Raw genomic sequence first — 24121 nt, 5'->3', positions numbered from 1 at the left:
ACTCTCCTGCCACGTTAAGGGGTCAGTTCTTAGGAGAGACTTCTGTACATATCCGGACTTTATTTCTATTGATGTCTGTCTCCCCTCCTCTAGACTGTAAGCTCGTTGCGGGCAGGGAACGTGTCCGCAAATTCTGTCGTATTATAATAATGATGATGATGGTATCGGTTAAGCACTTACTCTGTGCCAAGCCTCTGTTCTAAGCGCTGGAGTAGAAACAAGGTAATGAGGTTGTCCCGCGTGGGGCTCACGGTCTTAATCCCCCCATTTTCCAGATGAGGTCACCGAGGCCCAGAGAAACAAAGTGACTTGTCCAAGGTCACCCAGCTGAAAAGTGGCAGAAGCGGGATTCGAACCCAGACCTCTGACTCCCAAGCCCCGGGCTCGTTTCCACTGGAGCCAACGCTGCTTCCCCGCCAAGCGCTTAGTATATCGCTCTGCGTTTATTAAGCCACTCATAATTACTACGAATAGCACGGCCTAGCGGTAAGAGCCCGGGGCTTGGGAGTCAGAGGTCGTGGGTTCGAATCCCGGCTCCGCCACCCGTGCTGCCCTGTCGACCTTGGGCAAGTCTCTTCTCTGACCCTGGGTGACCTCATCTGGAAAAAATGGGATCAAGAGGGTGGAACCTCACCGGGGGGACCGTGTCCAACTCGTGCCCCTCCCGGCGCTCAGAACCAGTGCGTGGCACGTGGTAGACGCTTAACAGATACGTCGTCCGTGATCGTAAATTGCCGTCGATCGTTCACAGGAGCTACAAGGTCCGTTTCAACAGTGTCCTCCTCGTACTTGGACGGGAAACAATTACTCAGCGACGGGATCGACACCAGGGATAAACTTCGAGAGTGCCGGCCCGCTGGCTAACGTGAGGTGAGGACTGTGGGGCTGGACGGGGGGGGGGGGTGGGGGGGGTCGGGGAAGCCACCTGGACAGAGGAGAAGCAGGGCGGCCTAGTGGCTAGACCCCGGGCCTGGCGGTCGGAAGGATCTGAGTTCTAATCCTTAGAGAAACAGCGTGGCTCAGTGGAAAGAGCCCGGGCTTGGGAGTCAGAGGTCATGGGTTCTAATCCCCCCCCGATTAGACTGTAAAACCCGTCAGTGGGCAGGGATGGTCTCTCTCTGTTGCCGATTTGTCCATTCCAAGCGCTTAGTCCAGTGCTCTGCACATAGTAAGCGCTCAATGAAAACTATGGAATGAATGAATGAATGAAAATCCCCGCCCTGCCACTCGTCAGCTGTGTGACTGTGGGCAAGTCACTTCACTTCTCTGGGCCTCAGTGACCTCATCTGTAAAATGGGGGTGAAGACTGTGAGCCTCCCGTGGGACGACCTGATGACCCTGTATCTCCCCCAGCGCTTAGAGCGGTGCTCTGCACGTAGTAAGCGCTTAACAGATACCAACGGTATTATTAATAAATACGATTGAATGAATGAATGGCCTTGGTCGAATCACTTCGCTTTTTTGGCCCTCAGTTCCCTCATCTGTAAAATAGGGATTAAGACTGGGAGCCCCACGCGGGACAACCTGATGACCCCGTATCTACCCCAGCGCTTAGAACGGTGCTCGGCACATAGGAAGTGCTGAACTAATAATAATCATGCTAATTGTGGTGTCCGCTAAGCACTTAGTAGGTACCGAGCACTGTTTTGAGCAACTGGGATAGATACGAGATAATCAGGTTGTCCCACGTGGGGCTCACAGTCTTAATCCCCGTTTTACAGATGAGATAACCGAGGCACATCCATTCAACCGTATTTATGGAGCGCTTACTCTGTGCGGAGCACTGTACTAAGCGCTTGGAAAGTACAACTGGGCAACAGATAGAGACAATCCCTGCCCACCGACGGGCTGACGGTCTAGAAGAGGGGAGACAGACGGCAAAACGAAACAAGTAGGCTTCGATAGCGTCAGACCAGAGAAATGGAATCATCACCCATGAGCGGCTCGCCCAAGGTCACACAGCAGACACGCGGCGGAGCCGGGATTAGAACCCACGTCCTCCGACGCCCGAGCCCGGGCTTCTTAAATACCGGTGATCGTGAGCAACGGAGTCATTCAGCCGCACGCGCCGAGCGCCGACGCCGTGCGGAGCACTGGACTAAGCCTTCATTCATTCGACAGTATTTATTGAGCGCTTACTGTGTGCAGAGCGCTGGACTAAGCGCTGGGAATGAACAAGTCGGCAACAGACAGAGACGGTCCCCGCCGTCTGACGGGCTTACGGTCTGAGCGGGGGAGACGGGCGGGCGAGAACGATGGCGGTAAATAGGGTCAAGCGTTAATAAATTGAGTCGAGAGTCAGTAGGTAGACTAAGCGTCAAGAGCGTTCTCGTTCCCACCTCGGGCGGTCCCAACCCGGGTCTGGCGGGCAACGGTTGCAGGTTCTCGGTGTTTGGGCTGGGCTCCCGGGCCTATCCCCACTTCTGTGCCTTCGGCCACGCCGTGGACACCCTCCTGGAGGAGCTGGGCGGAGAGCGCATCCTGAAGATGAGGGAGGGCGATGAGCTCTGCGGGCAGGAAGAGGCTTTCCGAACCTGGGCCAAAATGGTCTTCAAGGTAACTCCTTCCCTTTGTCTCCTGGGGCCGGGGGCGAGGGCGGCGGTGGCGGAGACGGGCGGGAAGAACGCTGGCAACCAGAAAGAGGCCTTCCCTCCCCGCATCTAGTAATAATGATGGTGTTCGTTCTGTTAGGCGCTCACTGTGTGCGGAGCACTGTCTTAAGTGCTGGGGTCACCAGGTCGTCCCACGTGAGGCTCCCGGTCTTCATCCCCATTTTCAGATGAGGTCACTGAGGCACAGAGAAGGGAAGCGACTCGCCCACGGTCACACAGCTAAGGGGCAGAGCCGGGATACGAACCCGACCTCGACTCCCAAGCCCGGCTCTTGCCACTGACCACGCTTCATCTGGGCGGTGAGCTCACCCTGGGCAGGATTCATAATAGTGTTGGTATTTGTGAAGCGCTGATTGCGGAGCACTGTTCTAAGCACTGGGGAGATACGGGTTCATCAGGTCGTCCCACGGGAGGCTCCCAGTCTTCATCCCCATTTTCCAGATGAGGTCACTGAGCTCAGAGAAGGGAAGCGACTCGCCCACGGTCACACAGCTGACAAGCGGCAGGGCTGGGATTCGAACCCATGACCTCTGACTCCCACGCCCGGGCTCTTGCCACTGAGCCACGCTGCTTCTCCAATTATCGTCGTAGGAACGCCCCAAGCGCTTGTACGGTGCTCGGCACAGGATGAGCGCTCAGTAAGTAATAATAATACTGATGGTATTCGTTCAGCGCTTACCGTGTGCCGAGCACCGTCTAAGCGCTGGGGAGATACGAGGCGATCAGGTCGTCCCCCGGGGGCTCACGGTCTTCGTCCCCATTTTCCAGGTGAGGTCACTGAGGCCCAGGGAAATGAAGCGACTTGCCCAGCGTCACACAGCTGACCAGTGTGTGACAAGTGAATTAGAACCCACGACTCTGATTCCCAAGAGCCCGGGCTTGGGAGTCAGAGGTCATGGTTTGAGTCCCGGCTCCTCCACTCGTCAGCTGTGTGACCGTGGGCGAGTCACTTCACTTCTCTGGGCCTCAGTTCCCTCATCCGGAAAATGGGATTGAGGCTGCGAGCCCCACATGGAACAGGGACTGTGTCCAACTCGATTTGCTTGTATCCACCCCAGGGCTTAGTACAGTGCCCGGCACGTAGTAAGCCCTTAACAGACCCATCCTTGTTCTTAGTAGTAAGCGCTCAATAAATACCATCGTTCGAGTGAATGGCACACAGAAGTGCTCGGGATCAATTAATCGATCATATTTATTAAGCATTTACCGAGTACAGAGCACTGGACTTGGGTTTAAATTCATTCATCATTCCATCGTATTTATCGAGCGGTTCCTGTGTGCAGAGCAGCTATTAAGCGTTTGGGAGAGCACAGTTCAGCAGCAAATAGAGACGATCCCGCCCAGAAAGGGCTCACGGTCTAGAAGGGGGAGACGGACACATCAAAACACAGTATACGGCATCAGTAGCGTCATTATAAATAAAATAGAATTATAATATATACACATCGTAATAAAAATAGATTTATAAATGTATGCACATCATTAATAAAAATAAATAGAATTATAATGATAGAGAGAGAAGAGACTGAACCCTCCCTTTCCCTCCGCCCTTCCTCTCCTCCCCATCGCCCCGACTCCCTCTGCTCTACCCCCTTCCCTCCCCTCAGCCCTTGTGTATATTTGCATATATTTATTACTCTATTTCATTAACGAGATGTCTATATCTGTGATTCTATTTATCTGCACTGATGCCGACTACTTTTCTGCTGTCTGTCCCCACTCCCCCTTTTAGGCCGTGAGCCCGTTGTTGGCAGGGATCGTCTCTATCTGTTGCCCAGCTGTACATTCCGAGCGCTTAGTACAGTGCTCTGCACACAGTAAGCGCTCAGTAAATACCATTGAATGAATGCATGAATGAATATAAATGAGAGCTGGAGGTGGCTGGTGAGATTGTACCCAGTTTCCTCATCCATAAAATGTGATGAAATACCGGTTCTTCTTCCCCTTAGACAGGGAGCCCCATGTATAATAATAATAATAATTAATAATAATAACGGTATTTGATAAGCACATACTGTGTGGCGGGCACCGTACTGAGCGCTGGGTGGATACAAGCCAATCAGGTTGGACACAGTCCCTGTCCCACGTGGGCTCACAGTCTCAATCCCCATTTTAACAATAATAATAATAAAATGTTGGTATTTGTTAAGCACATACTATTGCCGAGCACCGTCCCAAGCGCTGGGGAGACACAGGGAGGGAATAAGGTCGTCCCACGTGGGGCTCACGGTCTTAATCCCCATTTTACAGATGAGGAACTGAGGCACCGAGAAGTGAAGTGACTTGCCCAGAGTCACCCGGCTGACAAGTGGCTGAGCCTGGACTCGAACCCATGACCTCTGGCTCCCAAGCCCGGGAATCTTTCCACTGAGCCACGCGCGTAGTGGGTTCTAATCCTGGCTCCACCACTTGTCTGCTGTGGGACCTTGAGCAAGTCACTTGGCTTCTTTGGGCCTTCAGTTCCCTCATCTCTAAAATGGACTTAAGACCGTGAGCCCCGGTGGGGCAGGGACTGGCTCCGACGTGTTTAACTTGTATTTCCCCAGCATTTAGTACAGTGCCCGGCACGTAGGTGCTTAATAAGTACCATTGAAAAAGAAGAACCGTCCTTGTCGCCGGGTTGCGATTGGAGTGAAAATGGCCCCTTGGATCCCTTGAAATTTGAGGCAGCTTTTCAGAACGAAAGGAGCAGACAAGCCTGGACTGTGTCTAACCTGATTATCTTGTATCTCCCCAGCGCTTAGAACAGTGCTTGGCACACAGCAAGCGCTTAACAAATACCATCATCATTAGCATCCGAGGACCGAGGCGTAGCCACGCGCTAAGGCGAAGGCTCGATCCGTACTTCTTAAAGGCAGATGCCGCATGAACTGTAGCGAGAGCCCGGGGCCCGGGAGTCGGAGGACGTGGGTTCTAATCCCGCTCCGCCGCTTGTCTGCTGTGTGACTTGGGCGAGCCACTTCTCTGGGCCTCGGTTCCCTCATCTGTTAAATGGGGCTGAAGACCGGGAGACAACCTGGTGACCTTGTATCTACCCCGGCGCTTAGAAGAGTGATCGGCACATAGTAAACGCTTAACACATATCGTTATCGTCATAAATATTGTAATGATAATAAACGAAAGGTCGAGAGCAGGCAGCTGGACCGAGACCAGGCGAAGGGCTGGGACGTTTAGAGATCTGGGTCGGTGGGTCTCCCCTGGATTCCCAGGCCTGATTAGTCCGGGTGGGCTTCCGCTGGAACCCCTGGACCCCGAGGAGCCGGGCTACCTCTGGACCCCCAGGCCTCGGCCGGGTTGGGCTTCCGCCGGACATCCGGGTCTCGGCCCGTCTGAGGCAGAGAATGCTCGTCTTGGATCGATTGAATCGTCCATTCCAACCCTCAGTACAGTGTTCTGCACGCGGTAAGCGCTCAATAAATGCGATTGGAATGAATGGCTCTTTTAGCTCCAGGTAATAATGATAGTTATACCAATAATGATCGTGGTATTTAAGTGCTTACTGTGTGCCAGGCACTGAGGTGGATGCAAGCGAACAGGGCGGGCACCGTCCCGTCCCACCTGGGGCTCACGGTCTCGTCCGCCTTTTACAGAGGAGGGAGCTGAGGCCGGAGAGGTGAAATGACTTGCTCAAGGTCACAGAGCAGACGAGTGGCGGAGCCGGGATTAGAACCGCCATCTGCCGACTCTACCCAGTAGCCCACACTGCTTCTCCGTGTCCTCCTCTACGGCGGACCGGGAGGTGCGGGTTAGGAAAGCACAGGCTGCCTGGTCCGGAGCTCGGGGGGGGGGGTCCGGGGCGGTGGGGAGGGGGAGAGAGAGGGGGCACCGGCCCTCCCCCTGCCCCAGCCGCCGCCGCCGGCCTCCGGCTCCGCCTGGCACGGGGAAGACCCCTCTCTGAGAGGCCTGCGTGTGTTGCAGACGGCCTGCGACGTGTTCTGCGTGGGCGACGACGTCAACATCGAGAAGGCCAACAGCTCCCTCACCAGCAACGACCGCAGCTGGAAGAGGAGCAAGTTCCGCCTGACGTACACCGCCGAGGCTCCGAAGCTCATTCAGGGTCAGGACCCCCGCCCCACCCTCCTCTCCCGGGCACCGTCCTCCCAGCTCCGACCGCGTCGACCCCCGGCGTCTCTGGCCTAGGCCCAGGCCCGGTCCGGACGGGGCGGGGAGGTGGGGTTCGGGGTCTTCGTTTATCCTGAGGGGCTTCGGGGAGAAGGCCCCCACGTGGAAGCCGGAGGCCGGTGAAGGAGGAGGGAGGTTGCGGGATGGGCGGGGGGGGGGGGTCCTCCCGAGGCGGGAAGTCACCTCGGAGGACCGAGGGGAAGACGGGCGAGGAGGAGGCCGGCGGGGCTCTCTGTCCCCAGCGGGAGGGATTTGGACGAGGGTGAGAGCGGCCAGTTAGACGTGGCTGAGACAGCAGTGCCGGGGAAGCACCAGGTTGGGCCAAAGGCGCGTGTCCAGGAGCCGGTCCCTTGAGCGGGCCGGGCTCGGACCGGCCCGCAAGCCCTCGGGTCGTTGGACGGGCGGCCCGAGAGATCGGACGGGTTGGGCCCTTTGTCAGGGTAGAGAGATGAGGAGCGACAGCTGGTCCGGCCTGGCCCTGACCCAGTCCTCCGGGCGACCCCCTCCCGATCCCCCCGCCCCGGCCCTCCCCGGGACCCCCCTTTGGGGCGCGCCGTCTGACCCTCGGCGAAACTTCTCTCCCACAGGGCTGAACGGCGTCCATAAGAAACGGATCTCCGCCGCCCGGCTCCTCTCCCGCCAAAACCTACAGAGTCCCAAATCCAGGTGGGATGCCGGCGGGCCCCTTCTTTACCGCGCCGCCTCCGCCCGCCTCAAGGGCAGGTTTCCGACGGAGTGACGTCCCCTCGACGAGCGCCGTCCAGAAAAACACCCCCGGGCTCCCTTGACTCTCCTCTAGGCCACTGGGTCAGCCCCGCAGCGCCGCTGTTCCCAACCACCTTTACAGCAGCAGCGCCACGGTCAACAGAGTTGACCGGTCGCCTGCTCGGAGGGAGCACTGCCAGGGGACCCCTCGAGCGTCTTGGGAGACGACTAGAAGGGAAACGGAGGATCCCTCAGATCCCTGGTCCCGGAATGACGCAGAGATGGAAATGGATGAGGAGAGCCCTGGGGGGAGGATGACGGTTAGACGGAGAAGCCCGTGGGGAAATGTAGCGAATGGAAAGGCCGGGGAGTCGAGCGGGGATTGCCAAGTGGGGTTTTCTTCTGTGGACTTGTGTGGAGGGGGTGTGGTTCGGTGAAGCTGGGGGTGCTGTGGGGAGAGAGGGGTTCCAACAGGGGGAATGTCAGGAAGAGCGGGTCATCCGGGGTGGGAGAGTTTGAGGGCAGGACGGGCGAGGAGGTTTGCTTAGGAGGATACCGCAGATTCCCCAACTCTGTAAAATGGCGCAGTGGCTAGAGCCCGGGGCCTGGGAGTCAGAAGGCCATGGATTCTAGTCCCGGCTCTGCCGCTTTGCCGTGGCGCAGTGGAAGGAGCACGGGCTCTGGAGTCAGGGCTCACGAGTTCAAATCCCAGCTCCGCCACTTGTCGGCCGTGTGACGGTGGGCGAGTCACTTAGCTTCTCTGTGCCCCAGTTCCCTCATCTGTGAAATGGGGATTAAGACCGTGAGCCCCAGGTGGGACGACCCGATTCCCCTGTGTCTACCCCAGAGCTTAGGACGGTGCTCGGCACATAGTAAGCGCTTAACAAATACCAACATTATTATTATTATTATTATTAAGTCACTTGACTTCTCCGTGCCTCAGTTAACCTCACCTGTAAAATGGGGATTGAGACGGTGGACCCCACTTGGGACGGGGGTCGTCTCCATCCCGATTTGCTGGTATCATCCACTCCAGCGCTCGGGACGGTGCCCGGCACATAGTAAGTGCTCGACACATACCGGCGTCGTCATTATTATCACTCTCCCGAGCGCTTATCAGACTGCTCTGCGCCCGGTAAGCGCTCAAAAAATACGATCGATTGGTTGATTGATTTCCCTCTTAGCTGGGTCGGGGGCCAGAGGGCTCAGGCATTAAATGCCTCTCCAGAATTTTCTTTCTCTGGTCCGCGTGACCCTGTTGTGACCTTCCTGACAACCCCTCACCCTTGGCAGAGGCTCAGCCCTGGTATAAGACCAAGGCACCTTTTATCTCCGGGAGCGGACACCTCCGGGTGCGATTCCCTGCGGGCAGGAAGAGGAGAAAGGTGTGGGGAGTTTGGGAAAATCAAATGATCCTGGGAGGAAACAGAGAGGTAATTCATGAAGATTCACATCCAGGCTTCAAAGACAAGGCTCAGGACTCCCCCTGATGGCCTCGGAGCAGCTGAGAATGTATCAGAAGAGGGCAGAAGCGGCTGATCATAATAATGATAGTGATAATAACATAATTCTATATAATGATTCTGGTGTGTATAATAGAACCGTAATGCCATTGTATATGTTATATGACATATAATAGTAAGAGCTTAAATACCATAAAAATACTGCATTTATATATTCTATTCTATGTTATTCATTCAGTCGTATTTATTGAGCGCTTACTATGTGCAGAGCACTGGACTAAGCGCTTGGAATGGACAATTCGGCAACAGATAGAGACAATCCCTGCCCTTATGTTATGTTATATATTCTAGTCATTCAATAGTATTCACTGAGCGCTTACTACGTGCAGAGCACCGGACTAAGCGCTTGGAATGGACAGTTTGGCAACAGATAGAGACGGTCCCTGCCCAATGATGGGCTTACAGTTAATCATTATCCTATAATGGTTATAATAATGTAATTATTATATATAATAATATACACTATATGATATTAGAGAAGCAGCGTGGCTCAGTAGAAAGAGCACGGGCTTTGGAGTCCGAGGTCATGGGTTCGAATCCCGGCTCGGCCACCGGTCAGCTGTGTGACTCTGGGCAAGTCACTTAACTTCTCGGTGCCTCAGTTACCTCATCTGTAAAATGGGGATTAGGACCGTGAGCCCCACGTGGGACAACCTGATTCCCCTGTGTCAACCCCAGCGCTTAGAACGGTGCTCGGCACATAGTGAGCGCTTAACAAATACCAACATTATTATATCGTAATTATATTATGGTGTGATATGGTATATCGTGGTATATTAATTGTTATGTTGTATTATATATTATATTAATTATTGACGTTATGGTATTTGTTAAGCTCTTACTATGTACCAGGCACTGTACTAAGCGCTGGGATAGATACAAGCAGATCGAGTTGGACACAGTCCCTGTCCCACATAGGGCTCACAAGTCTTAATCCCCATTTTGTAGATGAGAGAACTGAGGTACAGAGAAGTGACTCACCCAAGGACACACAGCAGACGCGTGGCAGAGCCGGGATTAGAGCCCATGACCTTCTGACTCCCAGGCCTGGGGTCTATTCCCTATGCCATGCTGTTCCTCTGATAATAATAGTAGTAATAATAATAATAATAATGGTGTGTTAAGCATTTACTGTATGCCAAGCACCGTACTAAACACTGGAGTAGATACAACATAATCGGATGGGACAGAGTCCCTATCGTACTTGGGGCTCGTAGGCCTCCTCTATCACAGCCCCACAGCGCTTACGTCCTTATCTTTAATTTATTTACTTGTATTCTTGTCCATCTCCTCTTCTAGACTGTAAGCCCTTTGTGGGCAGGGAATGTGCCTGTTTATTGTTGTACCGTGCTCTCCCAAGTGCTTAGTACAGTGCTCTGCACCAAGTAAGAGCTCGATAAATAAGATCGAATAAATGAAACCCTGGAGTTTCTTGAGGAGGGGGGAAACAGGGCCTGAACATTTTGTAGAAAAACGATCCGGGCCGTAGAGTGAAGTATGGACCGGAGTGGAGAGAGACAGGAGGCGGGGAGGGCAGCGAGGAGGCCGATACAGGAATCCAGGCGAGAGAGGCTAAATCCTTGGGTTACCGTCGTAGTGGTTTGATTGGAGAGGGAAGAGTGGATTTCCGTGATGTTGTGAAGGTAGAACTGAAGATTTAGGGACAGATCGAATGCGTGGGTTGAGCGTGAGAAATGAGCGGAGGATAACGCCAAGGTTACGGGCTCGTGAGAACGGAAGGATGGTGGTGCCGTCTACAGTGACGAGAAAGTCGTGGGGAGCCCAGGGGGAAGATGAAGTGTTCTCTTTGGGGCATGTTGGGTTTGAGGTGTCGGTGGGACATCCAAGGAGAGATGTCTGGAAGGCAGGAGGAAATGTGAGACTGCAGAGAAGAAAAGAGATCAGGGCTGGAGATGGAGATTTGGGAATCGTCCGCGTAGAGGGGATAGTTGAAGTCATGGGAGTGAATGAGTTCTCCGAGGGAGTGGGTGGAGATGGAGAATAGAAGGGGACCCAGAACTGAACCCTGAGGGACCCCCACAGTTCAGGGGTGGAAGACGGAGGAGGAGCCCGTGAAAGAGACTGAGAACCACCGGCCGGAGAGATAAGAGGAGAACGGGGAGAGGACAGGGACAGTGAAACCGAGGTCGGATCAGGTTTCCAAGAGAAGGGGGTGGTCCACAGTGTCCGAGGCAGCCGAGAGGTGGAGGAGGATTAGGGTGGAGTAGAGGCCGTTGGATTTGGCAAGAAGGAGATCGTCGGTGACCTTTGAGAGGGCGGTTTCTGTGGCGTGAAGGAGGCGGAAGCCAGATTGGAGGGGGGTCAAGGAGAGAACTGGAGGAGAGGAACTTGAGACAGCGGGTGTAGACGACTCGCTCAGGGAGCTTGGAGAGGAAGGATGGGAGGGAGATGGGGCGATGACTGGAGGGGGCCGTGGGATCAAGGGAGGGTTTTTTTAGGTTAAGGGAGATATGGGCCTGTTTGAAGGCAGTGGGGAAGAAGCCGTGGAGAGCAAACAGTTTTCTTCCTAAACGTAAAGTCGTCTTCCACTCTTTGTAATTTAGACATCTTTCCCCCGGATATCTTCACAACTCACGGGGAAAGTCTCCAAGGTGAAACATTAAACGAGAATGTGCCTGTTTACTGTTGTATTGGACTCTCCCAATTGCTTAGTACGGTGCTCCAAACACTGTAAGCGCTCAGTAAATACGATTGAATGAATGAAGGAATGAGGAAAAATCCACCGTAGCCTCTCTGCCCCCTTCAGGGGAGCAATGAGGCCGAGGTACCTGGCACCCTGGTGGCCCCAGAAATCCGCTCCGTTGGATTCTTGGAAAAATAGCCCTCCACACCCCCAAGCACACCCAAGTTTAGATTGGAAGCTTCTCAAGGGCAGGGAGCACATGTGTTTCCCTCCCTCGCCCCTTCTCCAGCCCTTAGGACAGTCATTCATTCAGTCGGTCAAGTTTATTGAACGCTTACTGTGTGCAGAGCGCTGTACTAAGAACCTGAGAGAGTACAGTACAATAAACAGACACAATCCCTGCCCACAACGAGCTTAAAGTCTAGAGGGGGAGACAGACAGGAATAGAAATTGAGAAATGGCAGATACGGACATAAATGCTGTGGGGCTGGGAGGGGGAGATTATTGATGCCTTTCTGTTTTGTTGTCTGTCTCCCCACTTCTAGACCGTGAGCTCGTTGGGAAGGGATCGTCTCTCTTTGTTGCTGAATTGTACTATCTAAGCGCTTAGTACAGTGCTCTGCCCACAGTAAGCGCTCAATGAATACGATTGAATGAATGAATGAATGAATGAATTAAGGAAAAGATCAGGTCAGGGTGACGCAGAAAGGGAGCGGGAGAAGAGGAAAGGAGGGCTTAGTCAGGGAAGGCCTCTTCGATAAGGATTTGAAGGAGAAGGGAGGAGTAATTGTCTGTGGGATATGAGGAGGGAGGGAGTACCGGGCCAGAAGCGGGACGTGGGCGAGAGGTCGGCGGCGAGATCGAGCTCCAGTGAGAAGGTTGGCATTAGAGGACTGACGTGCGAGGGCTGGGCCGAGCATCGAGAGGGGGCTCTCAGTGATGGATGAATTCATTCAAACGTATTTATTGAGCACTTACTGTGTGCAGAGCACTCTACTAAGCGGTCGAGAGAGGACAGTGCAACAGTAAACGGACACATTCCCAGCCCTCGACGAGCTCCCGGTCTAGGGGACGAACGGTTCCCGACCAACTGACCGGCCGACGGAGCGAGTGGGAGGGATCGGGCGTGGCGGGAGGCCCGGCGAGCGAGCCGCCGGGCTGACCCTCGTCCCCTCGCCCTCAGCCGCTCGACCATCTTCGTGCGGCTCCACACCAACGGGCACCCGGACCTCCAGTACCAGCCGGGAGACCACCTGGGGGTCTTCCCGGGGAACCACGAGGACCTCGTCAACGCCCTGATCGAGCGGCTGGAGGATGCCCCCCCCATCAACCAGCTGGTCAAGGTGGAGCTGCTGGAGGAGCGGTCCACGGCCCTGGGTAACCGTGGCGACCCCGGCTCCCTCGTCCCTTCCCCTCCGTCGCTTCCCGAGGCTTCCCCACCCCCCCGGGGATGGAGCATTTCGGCTCAGCGGAGGGGAGGGGGCCGGTCCCTGGGTTCCCTGGCCACTCCGGGGAGGGGCCCGGCTCTCGGCCTAACCTCTCCCGGATCCGAGCAGGTGTCATCCGTAACTGGGAAGACGAGAACCGCATCCCGCCCTGCACCATCTTCCAGGCCTTTAAGTATTACCTGGACATCACCACGCCTCCGACGCCCCTGCAGCTGCAGCTGTTCGCCTCCCTGGCTTCCAACGAGAAAGAGAAGCAACGCCTTCTTGTCCTCAGCAAGGTCAGCCCGCGCCCTCCCCGCCCCGGAGCGGTCATCGACGGGCGGTGGGGGGGGGGGGGTGTCGAGCGCTCTCCGGGAGCCAGGCACTGTACTAAGGAGCGGCGTCGCTCAGTGGGTTGAAAACGGGCCCGGGAGTCAGGAGCTCCTGGGCTTTAATCCCGGCTCCGATGCCTGTCTGCTGCGTGACCTTGGCCGAGTCACTTCTCTGGGCCTCACTGACCTCGTCTGTAAAATGGAGGTTAAGAGCGTGGGCCCCGTGGCGGACGGGGACAGGTGTGGCATTCACTCAGTCGTATATATTGAGCGCTTACTGTGTGCAGAGCACTCTACTAAGTGCTCGGGAAGTACAATTCAGCAACAGAGACAATCCCTGCCCACAGCGGGCTCACGGTCTATAAGATCATAATGATGGTATTTGTTAAGCACCTACTAGGTGCCTAGCACTGTTCTAAGCGCTGGGGTAGAAGCGGCGTGGCTCAGGGGAAAGAGTACGGTCTTAGGAGTCAGAGGTCGTGGACTCTAATCCCGGCCCCGCCACCCGTCAGCTGTGTGACTTGGGGCAAGTCACTTCACTTCTCGGTGCCTCAGTGACCTCATCTGGAAAATGGGGATGAAGACCGGGAGCCCCACGTGGGACGACCTGATGACCCCGTATCTCCCCAGCGCTTAGAACAGTGCTCGGCACATAGTAAGCGCTTAACAAATGCCAGCGTTACTATTATTATTTTGTTGAACCACGGGGGTGAACGGTCGTAATCCCCCTTTTACAGATGAGATAACTGAGGCGTAGAGAAGTTAAGGGACTTGCCCAGAGTCGCCCAGCTGATAATGCAGAGCCGGGATTAGAACCTCCAAACCTCTGACTCCCAAATCCATCGTCTTTCCACTGAGCCACGCTGTTTCTAATCTGATTAGCTTGTAATCTACCCCAGCGCTTAGAACAGCGCTTGCACATAGTAAGTGCTTAACGAGTACCATTATCTTTATTATTACTAGCCGGTGGGAGATACAAAGTAATCGATCAGGCAACGTCCCTGCCCGCACGGGGTTCGCGTCTGAGGGGGAGGGAGAGTCGGTATGGAACGCCCATTTTACAGAGGGAGGGACCGAGGCCCGGAGAAGGGAGTTTGGGCGCAGGCCTCACCCCCGGTCCCCCGGCTCGGTCCCTTCCTCTCGCGGTGCAGGCCTCCAAGATACGAAGAGTGGAAGTGGGCAAGAACCCCAACCATCGTGGAGGTGCTCAATGAGTTCCCCGTCGGTCGAGATGCCCTCGTCCCTGCTGCTGACCAGCTGTCCCTGCTGCAGCCTCGCTACTATTCCATCAGCTCCTCGCCGGACATGTACCCCGACGAGGTCCATCTCACCGTCCGCCGTCCTCTCTACCGCCCCAAGGTAAGGGCGGCCCCCCGACGGCCGCCTCGGGGGCCGGGCGGTCGGCTAACTCGGGGCCGAACCGCTTCGAGCCGGACCGGTCGGGTGAACCCTGACCCGAAACGTCCCCGCTGACCCCAACCGCTCCGGCGAACTCTGGGCCGGACCGTTTCAGGTTCGCTTTGGAGCCGAAGTCTTCCGGTGAACTCCGAGCTGAGCCCTTCCGGTGAACTCTGGGTCAAACCCGTCCCGGGGCGGCCGTGGGCCGAGCCGTTACGGGTTAACCCTCCGTGGAGGCTTAATGGATAGAGCCCGGCTTGGGAGTCAGACGGACCTGGTTCTAATCCCGGCTGCGCCACCCGTCCGCCGTGCGACCTTGGGGACGTCGCTTCGCTTCTCTGTGCCTCAGTCCCCTCATCTGCAAAATGGGGATGAAGCCCGTGAGCCCCACGGGGGACGACCCGATGACCTTGGACCTACCCCAGCGCTTAGAACGGAGCTGGGCACGGAGTAAGCGCTTAGCAAATACCATAATAATGGTAATAATAATCACCATTCTGGTGAACTCTGCCTTAACCGTCGGGTCACCGCTCGGGTTGACTTTGAGCCGAGGCGTTGCGGCCCACTCTGAGCTGAGCTGTTCCGGTCAACTCCGGGTCCAACAGGGCCGGGTCACTCTCCGCTAAACCATCACCGGTTAACTCTGGAACCGTTCTGGGTGAACGCTGAGCTGCACTGCTCTGGCTAACTCTGGGCTGAGCCGTTCCGGCGAACTGGAAAAGCGGGGCGACCCGATGAAGAGAGCCCGGGCCTGGGAGTCGGAGGACCCGGCTTCTTAATTCCGGCTCTGGGCCAATCGCTTGCTGCGTGACCTTGGGCAAGTCACGTAGCTCCCTGTGCTTCAGAACTGTGGCCAACACTGATTGACTTCTATAATAATACGTTGGTATCCGTTAAGCGCTTACTATGTGCCGAGCACTGTTCTTAGCGCTGGGGGAGACACAGGGGAATCGGGTTGTCCCTCGTGGGGCTCACAGTCTTAATCCCCATTTTAATAATAATAATAATAATATTGGTATCTGTTAAGCGCTTACTATGTGCCGAGCACTGTTCTAAGCGCTGGGGGAGATACAGGGTAATCAGGTCGTCCCACGTGAGGCTCCCAGTTAATCCCCGTTTTACAGATGAGGAACTGAGGCACCGAGAAGTTAAGTGACTCGCCCGAGTCACACAGCTGACAAGTGGCCGAGCCCGGGATTCGAACCATGACCTCTGACCTCGCAAGCCCGGGCTCTTTCCACTGAGCCATGCTGGTTCTCTCTGCACCAGTGCTCAGAATACCGTTGATACATAGTAAGCACTTAACAAAGAGCTCCTTGGGGACAGGATTGGGTCTGTTTGATGTTGCATAGTAATCATGTTGGTATTTGTTAAGCGCTTACTATGTGCAGAGCACTGTTCTGATCGCTGGGGGAGATACAGGGTAATCAGGTCGTCCCACGTGAGGCTCACAGTTCATCCCCATTTTACGGATGAGGTAATGAGGCACAGAGAAGTTAGTGGACCTCCCCAGGGTCGCGCCGCAGACGAGTGGCAGAACCGGTAGTCGAACCCATGACCTCTGACTCCGAAGCCCAGTCTCTTTCCACTGAGCCATACTGCTTCCCTAGCCACGGCCGCTTCCCCTAGTACTCTCCCAAGCGGTTAGTATGGGCTTATGCCACCCGTAAACGCTCAATAAATTATGACTGAATGGAATAACGGTTTCGAAAACAAAAATTAAAAAAAAACTGGGACCACAGGTTTTCCGGTCAGCTTCTGGGCTAGAACAGTTCTAGTTAGGCTCTGAGCCGAACCGTTCTGGTTAACTTTGAGCCAAACCGTTCTTTGTTGTTGGTTCTTAGCCATTATTATTATTATGATATTTGTTGGGGCACTACTGTGTGGGGGAGCCCTGTAGAAGTAGATGCAAGACAACAGATTCCCCCGTGGGGCTCACAGTCGAAGTAGGAGGGCCAGCAGGTAGCGAATCCCCATTTCCCAGATGAGGGAACTGAGGCCAGAGAAGTGAAGTGATCGCCCCCCAGGTCCCAAGGGCACACACGAGACGAACCCGTCCTCCCCGATCCCCGTCCTGCGTCCTAGCCCTCGGGACCGCACCGCTTCTGGTCCGTGTCCGGGGAGAACGTCCGGAAGCCCCGTTCCGTGATTCCGTCACCAAGAGTCGGGCGGGGGCGGTTGAGAATCACCCCCACAGTCGGGAGGTGATCCCGTTCTAAGAGGGGCAGGGCAGAAGCCCCCGTTTCCAAAACTTGCCGTAGATGACTGTGTCGGAGCTGCGGAGCCGGGGGCTGAGACCGGAGCGGACCTGATTAGGGGGTAAGACTGAGGCTGGGGCTGGGGTTTGCCCCCTCCAGGCTCGTCCTTCCCACCGGTCCTCCCACAGGTGTTTCGTGGTCGTCAGCTTGAGATCCTAAGCCCCGCCCCTCAGAGAGCAGGGTGGGCTCACGGCTTCCTCGTCCCTTGGGCCTCGGGCGGTCTGAGGGGGCCCGTCGGAGAGCCGGGTGGGTTCACTGCCTCTTTCCCCCCCGAACTTCCTGTCGGCCCGAGGGTTCACTTCTTCCTCGCCCGTGGGCCTCCGGCGGCCCGAGGGGTGGACCCGGCTCTCGGCCCCTCAGAGAGCGGGGTGGGTTCACTGCCTCTTCTTCCCTGGCTTCCAGTCGCCCTTGGGGCTTGGACCGGCTCGGCGGTCCCTCAGAGAGTCGGGTGGGTTCACCTCTTGCTCTCCCCCCGGCCTCCCAGCGGTCTGCGGGGCTCACGGCCCCGCAGAACCCTGAGCTGCCGTCCCCTCGGCCCCTGAAGGGAAACGTTTCTGCCACCAATAAGCCACTCTGGCCTCATTCGTCATCATTGGTATTTATTGAGCGCTTACTGTGTGCAGAAGCAACTGTACTAAGCGCTTGGAAATGGACTGAGACAATCCCTACCCGAACCGTTGGGCTCGCTCGTTGGCCAGAGATTATTCAACTCCACGACGGGGACGGGGTCTGAGGGGTCCTCCGACCCACCAGCTTTTCTCGGGCCACCTCCCAACCCCTGGCCCCGGCGAGCCCGGGAATAAAATAATAAATGATATTTGTTAAGTGCTTACTGGGTGCCGAGCACTTTTCTAAGCCCTGGGGTAGGCACGAGGCAATCAGGTCAATTTCATTCGTTCATTCAATAGTATTCATCGAGCGCTCACTACGCGCACAGCACCGTACTAAGGGCTCGGAACGGACAGATCGGCAACGGACAGAGCCGGGTCCCCGCCCTCCGACGGGCTCGCGGTCCGAGCGGGGGGACGGACGGACGAGAACGGTGGCGAGAGATAGAGTCGAGGGAAGGACGTCTCGTAAAGGACGACGGCGACTAAACAGAATCGAGGCGATGTACATCTCGTTGAACAAATGAATAGGGTGACGAAGATATAGACGGTCGAGCGGACGGGGTACGGTGGCCGAGGGGATGGGATGGGGGGGGAGCGGAGGGAGATGGGGGGAGAAGGAGGGTTAAGCTGGCGAGAGACGAAGGGGGGCGGTAGAGGGAGTAGAGGGAGAAGAGGAGCTCAGTGTGGGAAGGCCTCTCGGAGGAGGTGAGTCTTAAGTAGGGGTTTTCGAAGAGGGGAAGGGAATCGGTCCGGCGGAGGCGAGGAGGGAGGGTCCGTCCGCGGGACCGCGGGAGGACGCGGCCCGGGGTCGACGGCGGGACGGGCGAGACCGGGGGGACGGCGAGAGGCGGGCGGCGGAGGAGCGGGGCGTGCGGGTGGGCGGGAGAAGAGAGAAGGGAGGAGAGGTAGGAAGGGGCGAGGTGACGGAGAGCCTCGAAGCCTGAGTGAGGAGTTTTCGTTTGGAGCGGAGATCGACGGGCAACCACCGGAGGTGTTTAAGAAGGGGAGTGACAGCCCGATCGTCTCTGCGGGAAGATGAGCCGGCAGCGGAGTGAAGGATAGACCGGAGCGGGGCGAGAGAGGAGGAAGGGAGATCGGAGGGAAGGGTCATCCCACGTGGGGGTCACAGTCTTAATCCCTATTTACAGATGAGGGAACTGAGGCACAGAGATGTGAAATGGCTTGCCCAAGGTCACACAGCAGACAAGCGTGTCTGCTTGCCTACAGTAGACGGACAAGCCGTCGACGCTCGGCCACGTCCTCCCGCTGACCTGAACGCCCTCCCTCCTCACATCTGCCAAACTCGCTCTCTTCCCCCGCTTCGAAGCCCTACTGAGGAGCTCACCTCCTCCAGGAGGCCTTCCCGGACCGAGCCCCCCTTCTCCTCAGCTCCTCCTCTCCGTCGGCCCTTCGCCCTCCCTCTGCTCTGCCCCCCATCCCCACGGCCCTTGCGTATATATGTACGGATTTATTATTCTATTTATTTTATTAATGATGCGTATCTATCCGTAATTCTATTTATCTATTTTGATGCTGTCGATGCCTGTCTACTTGTTTCGTTTTGTTGTCTGTCTCCTCTTGTAGACTTTGAGCCTGTCGTTTGGGTAGGGATTGTCCTTATCTGTTGCCGATTGGTACTTTCCAAGTGTTTAGTACGGAGCTCTGCACTGTACTTTCCAAGCGCTTAGTCCGGTGCTCTGCACCCAGTAAGCGCTCAATAGCTACGATTGGAATGAATGAATGAATAAGTGGCGAAGCTGGGGAATAATAATAATGATGGCATTTGTTAAGCGCTTACTATGGCAAAGCGCTGTTCTAAGCGCTGGGAGGACCCAGAGTGATCAGGTTGTCCCACGTGGGGCTCACAGTCTTCATCCCATTTACAGATGAGGGAACTGAGGCCCAGAGAATAATAATAATGATTGTGGTGTTTGTTAAGCGCGTCGCTGTGTGCCAAGCACTGTTCTAAGGCGGCTGGAGTGGATACGGGGTCATCAGGTTGGCCCAGGTGGGGCTCAAAGTCTTCCATCCCCATTTTCCAGATGAGGTAACTGAGGCACAGAGACTTGCCCAAAGTCACACAGCAGACAAGTGGCGGAGTCGGGGTTAGAACCCACGACCTTGACCTCCAAGCCCGGACTCTTGCCGGCTTCGCACGCTGCTAGAGCTGGGCAGCTGAAACCATTTTATTATTATTAATTTATACTTGTTAAGCACGTACTATGTGCCAAGCACGTTCTAAGCACTGGAGTAGATACGAGTCAATCCGGTTGGACCCAGTCCCTGGCCACATGGGGCTCTCACTCTTCATTCATTCGTTCATCGTCGGTCGTATTTATTGAGCGCTTACTGTGTGCAAGCGCTGTACTAAGCGCTAGGGAATCGTATGATAACAGCAATGAAGAGAGACGATCCTGCCCACTACGAGCTCACAGTCTGGGGCGTTGGGGGAGACAGACATCGCCTACAATGTAAAACCGACATTTAAAATAAATAAATAAAATTCAGATATATACAGCAATGCCGTGGAGCGGCCGGGGAGAGCAAGGGAGCAAGTCAGGGCGACGCAGAAGGGAGAGGATGGGGGCACTGAAGCCCGGAGAAGGGAAGTGACTCGCCCAGGGTCACACAGCAGACGTGCGGTTGGACGTGGGATTAGAACCCAGGGCCTGTTGACTCCGGGCCGGCCCTGTCCGTTAAAGCCGCAAGCCCCGGGACGTGGAGCCCCACGGACCCGGACATCGCTCGCTTCCCTGCTCCTCGCCGGACCTCGATCCCGTTCCCCGCTTGCCTGGAGACCGGGCCGCCGCCCACCGGACGCTCGTGTCCGGGATTCTGTCTCCAAGATGTTGGGTGGGAAGAGCTTCTGAACCTGGGGATTCCAAGGAAAGGGGAAAATGGAGACCATTATTATCCATTATTATTATTAGTAGTAGTAGTAAGTTAGTAATGATATTTCGTTAAAGCTCGTTACTAGGCTTCAGGGCTTGTAATAACATAAATAGTGATCGGGTATTGTTAGACGTCTTAGTAAGGCTGCCAGAACCCTGTACTAAGCACCAGGGCGTGGCTCAGTGGAAAGAGCCCGGGTTTGGGAGTCAGAGGTCATAGGTTCGAATCCCGGCTCTGTCACTTGTCAGCTGGGTGACTGTGGGCAAGTCACTTCACTTCTCTGGGCCTCACTTACCTCATCTGCAAAATGGGGATTAACCTTAAGCCTCACGTGGGACAACCTGATGACCTGTATCCACCCCAGCGCTTAGAACAGTGCTCTGCACATAGGAAGCGCTTAACAAATAGCGACATTATTATTATTACAAGCTAATCGGGTTGGAGCCAGTCCCTGTCCCGTGTGGGGTTCACAATCTAGCGAAGCGCTGGGGTGGATACAAGAAAATAGGGTTGGACATCGGTCCCTGTCCCAGAGGGGTCTCACAGTCTTGATCCCCATTTTACAGATGAGGGAGCTTAAGCCCAGAGAAGTGAAGTGACCTGCCCAAGGTCACACAGCAGACAAGTGGCGGGGCCGGGATTGGAACTCATTACCTTCTGACTCCCGGGCCCGGGCTCTTTCCACTACGCCGTGCTACTTCCGGCGAACGGAGCCCGGGCTTAGGAGTCAGAAGGACCTGGGTTCCAATCCCGGCTCCTCCGTTTCTCTGCTGCTATGTGATCTTCGGCAAGTCGCTCTGCTGTGTGACCCGGAGCAAGTCACTTCGCTTCTCTGTGCCTCAGTTTCCTCGTCTGTAAAATGGGGATGGAGACTGTGAGCCCCGTATTGGACGGGGACTGTGTCCAACCTGATTTGCCTGTATCCTCCCCAGCGCTTAGTACAGTGTCTGGCACATAGTAAGCCCTTAACCAATACCATAAAAGCAAAAAAAAACCAAGTGGCCCACTGGACCACCCTCCTGTTGCTTTCCTTTGGCAGATGGGAATGGCCCCATCCATCATGGCGTCTGCTCCTCTTGGCTCAACCAAATCTCGGCCAACGAAGTCGTGCCCTGTTTCGTCAGGGGGTAAGTGGCAAGCCGTCACTCGGTCCATCAACCAAGGTATTTATTGAGCGCTTGCTGCGTGCGGATGCTGTACTAAGCGCTTGGGAGGGTCCAGAGACGCATTCCCTGCCCACGAGGAGCTAACAGTCTACTGTGTGCGGAGCGCTGTACGAAGGAGTTGGGGGCAGTCCAGTAGAACGAAGTTGGTAGAACACATTCCCTGCCCATAGGGAATTTACAGTCTATTATGCGCAGAGCACTGTACTAAGGCACTTGAGAGAGTGCAGTAGAATGAAGTTTGGCAGGCACATTCCCTGCCCAAGGGAATTTACAGTCTATTATGCGCAGAGCACTGTACTAAGCACTTGAGAGAGTGCAGTAGCATGAAGTTGCTAGGCACATTCCCTGCCCATAGGGAATTTACAGTCTATTATGCGCAGAGCACTGTACTAAGCGCTTGGGAGAGTCGAATTGAACAGGGTTTGTAGACACATTCCCCGCCCACATGGAGTTTAGAGTCTACTGTGTGCAGAGCACTGAACTAAGCACTTGGGAGCAGAGTCCAGTCGAATGAGGTTGGTGGGCACATTCCTTGCCCCTAGGAAGTTTACAGTCTATTGTGTGTAGAGCACTGTACTAAGCACTTAGGAGAGTCCAGTAGAATGAAGCTGGTAGCCACATTCCCTGACCATAGGGGATTTACAGTCGACTGTGTGCAGAGCACTTTACTAAGCGCTTGGGAGAGTCTAACTGAACAGGGTTGGTAAACACAATCCCCTCCCACGTGGAGTTTATAGTCTAACTGTGTGCGAAGCACTGTACTAAAGCGCTTGGGAGAGGTCCAATAGAACAATAAAGAGACACATGTCCCCACCCACGACGAGCATACAGTCTAGAGGCTTGGGTCAGGGGACAGCAGAGGCCTGGCTACTCTCGAGACGCTTCCTTTCCTAATAAGCGGGAAAATGGATCCCAATTACAAGCGCTATAAACATCCGCTCAAGTGGGGAAAAAAAAAGGGGACACTGGGGAGTCATTCTTCCTTCCTTCATTCATTCACTCGATCGTATTTATTGAGCGCTTACTGTGTGCAGAGCAGTGTACTGAGCGCTTGGGAGAGGACAATAGAACAATAAAGGGGAGACATTCCCACCCACAGTGAGCTTACAGTCTAGAGGCTTTGGGTTCAGGGGACAGCAGAAGCCTGCTACTCTCGAGACGCTTTCCTATCCTAATAAGGGGGAAAATGGATCCAATCACAAGGCTATAAACATCTGCTCACAAGTGGGGGAAAAAAAATGGGGACACTGGGGGAGTCCTTCCTTCCTTCCCTTCCTTCCTTCCCTTCTTCCTTCCTTCCTTCCTTCCTTCTTCCTTCCTTCCTTCCTTCCTTCCTTCCTTCCTTCCTTCCTTCCTTCCTTCCCTCCCTCCCTCCCTCCCTCCTCCCTCCATCCCTCCCTCCCTCTCTCCCTCTCTCTCTCTCTCTCTCGTCTCTCTCTTCTCTCCCTCTCTCCCTCTCTCCCTCTCTCCCTCTCTCCCTCCTTCCTCCTTCCCGTCCTTCCTTTCTTCCTTCCTTCCATCATAATTTATTGAGCGCTTACTGTGCGCAGAGCACTGTACTGAGCGCTTGGGAGAGGGACAATAGAACAATAAAGGGAGACATTCCCCACCCACAGTGACGCTTACAGTCTAGAGGCTTGGGGTTCAGGGGACAGCAGAAGCCTGGCTACTCTCGAGACGCTCCCTATCCTAATAAGGGGAAAATGGATCCCAACTACAAGCGCTATAAACATCTGCTCAAGTGGGGAAAAAATGGGGACACTGGGGGAGTTTCCTTCCCTTCCCTTCCTCCCCTCCCCTCCCTTCCCTTCCCTCCCCTCCCCTCCCTTCCCTTCCCTTCCTTTTTATTGAGCACTTACTGTGTGCAGAGCACTGTACTGAGCACTTGGAAGAGGACAATAGAGCAGTAAACAGACATTCCCCACCCACAGTGAGTTTACGGTCTAGATGGGGAGGGACAACAGGGGCCCTAGGTCGTGTCTGTGGGGCGGGGCTCAATCCGGGAAGGCTTTCCGGAGGCGGAGGGCCCCGAGTCGCAGCTCCCAGAAGCCCCTCGCCGGGGCCCTGCTCACCTGACTTTCCCCCCAACCCCCTGCCCAGGGCGCCCAACTTCCACCTGCCGCAGAACCCCAGGTGCCCTGCATCCTGGTGGGCCCGGGTACCGGGATCGCTCCCTTCCGAAGCTTCTGGCAGCAGCGGCTCTTTGACATCCAGCACAGAGGTGAGCCGTCCGTTCGGTTCGTATTTACTGAGCGCTACTGGGGCGGAGCACTGGACTGAGCGCCTGGGAGACTACAGTGCAACGATAAACACTGAGAATCCCGGCCCACGGTGAGCTCACAGTCTAGAAGGGCTGGGGGGAGATGGATGGCAATGCAGATGAATAAAATGACAGATAGGGACGTAAGGGGTGCGGGGCTCGGAGGGGGAT

General features: G+C 55.4%; 1 protein-coding gene across 1 annotated transcript in view; it reads left to right on the top strand.

Annotated features, from left to right (window-relative positions):
• The window catches only part of NOS1 (nitric oxide synthase 1), a 109875-nt gene that overhangs the window by 78422 nt on the left and 7332 nt on the right, over nt 1-24121 (top strand). The window contains 14 exon segments of the mRNA XM_029057606.2: nt 752-779; nt 781-834; nt 836-870; nt 2382-2556; nt 6531-6669; nt 7322-7400; nt 12790-12983; nt 13163-13376; nt 14517-14724; nt 14879-14904; nt 20335-20480; nt 21564-21651; nt 23791-23819; nt 23822-23911. Of these exon segments, the coding sequence (XP_028913439.1) occupies nt 752-779; nt 781-834; nt 836-870; nt 2382-2556; nt 6531-6669; nt 7322-7400; nt 12790-12983; nt 13163-13376; nt 14517-14724; nt 14879-14904; nt 20335-20480; nt 21564-21651; nt 23791-23819; nt 23822-23911 (1505 nt within the window).

This window comes from Ornithorhynchus anatinus, chromosome 2 (assembly GCF_004115215.2).
Source record: "Ornithorhynchus anatinus isolate Pmale09 chromosome 2, mOrnAna1.pri.v4, whole genome shotgun sequence".
NCBI lineage: Eukaryota > Metazoa > Chordata > Mammalia > Monotremata > Ornithorhynchidae > Ornithorhynchus > Ornithorhynchus anatinus.
The sequence above is the reverse complement of the archived record's forward strand: the minus strand, read 5'-3'. Positions and strand labels throughout refer to the sequence as shown.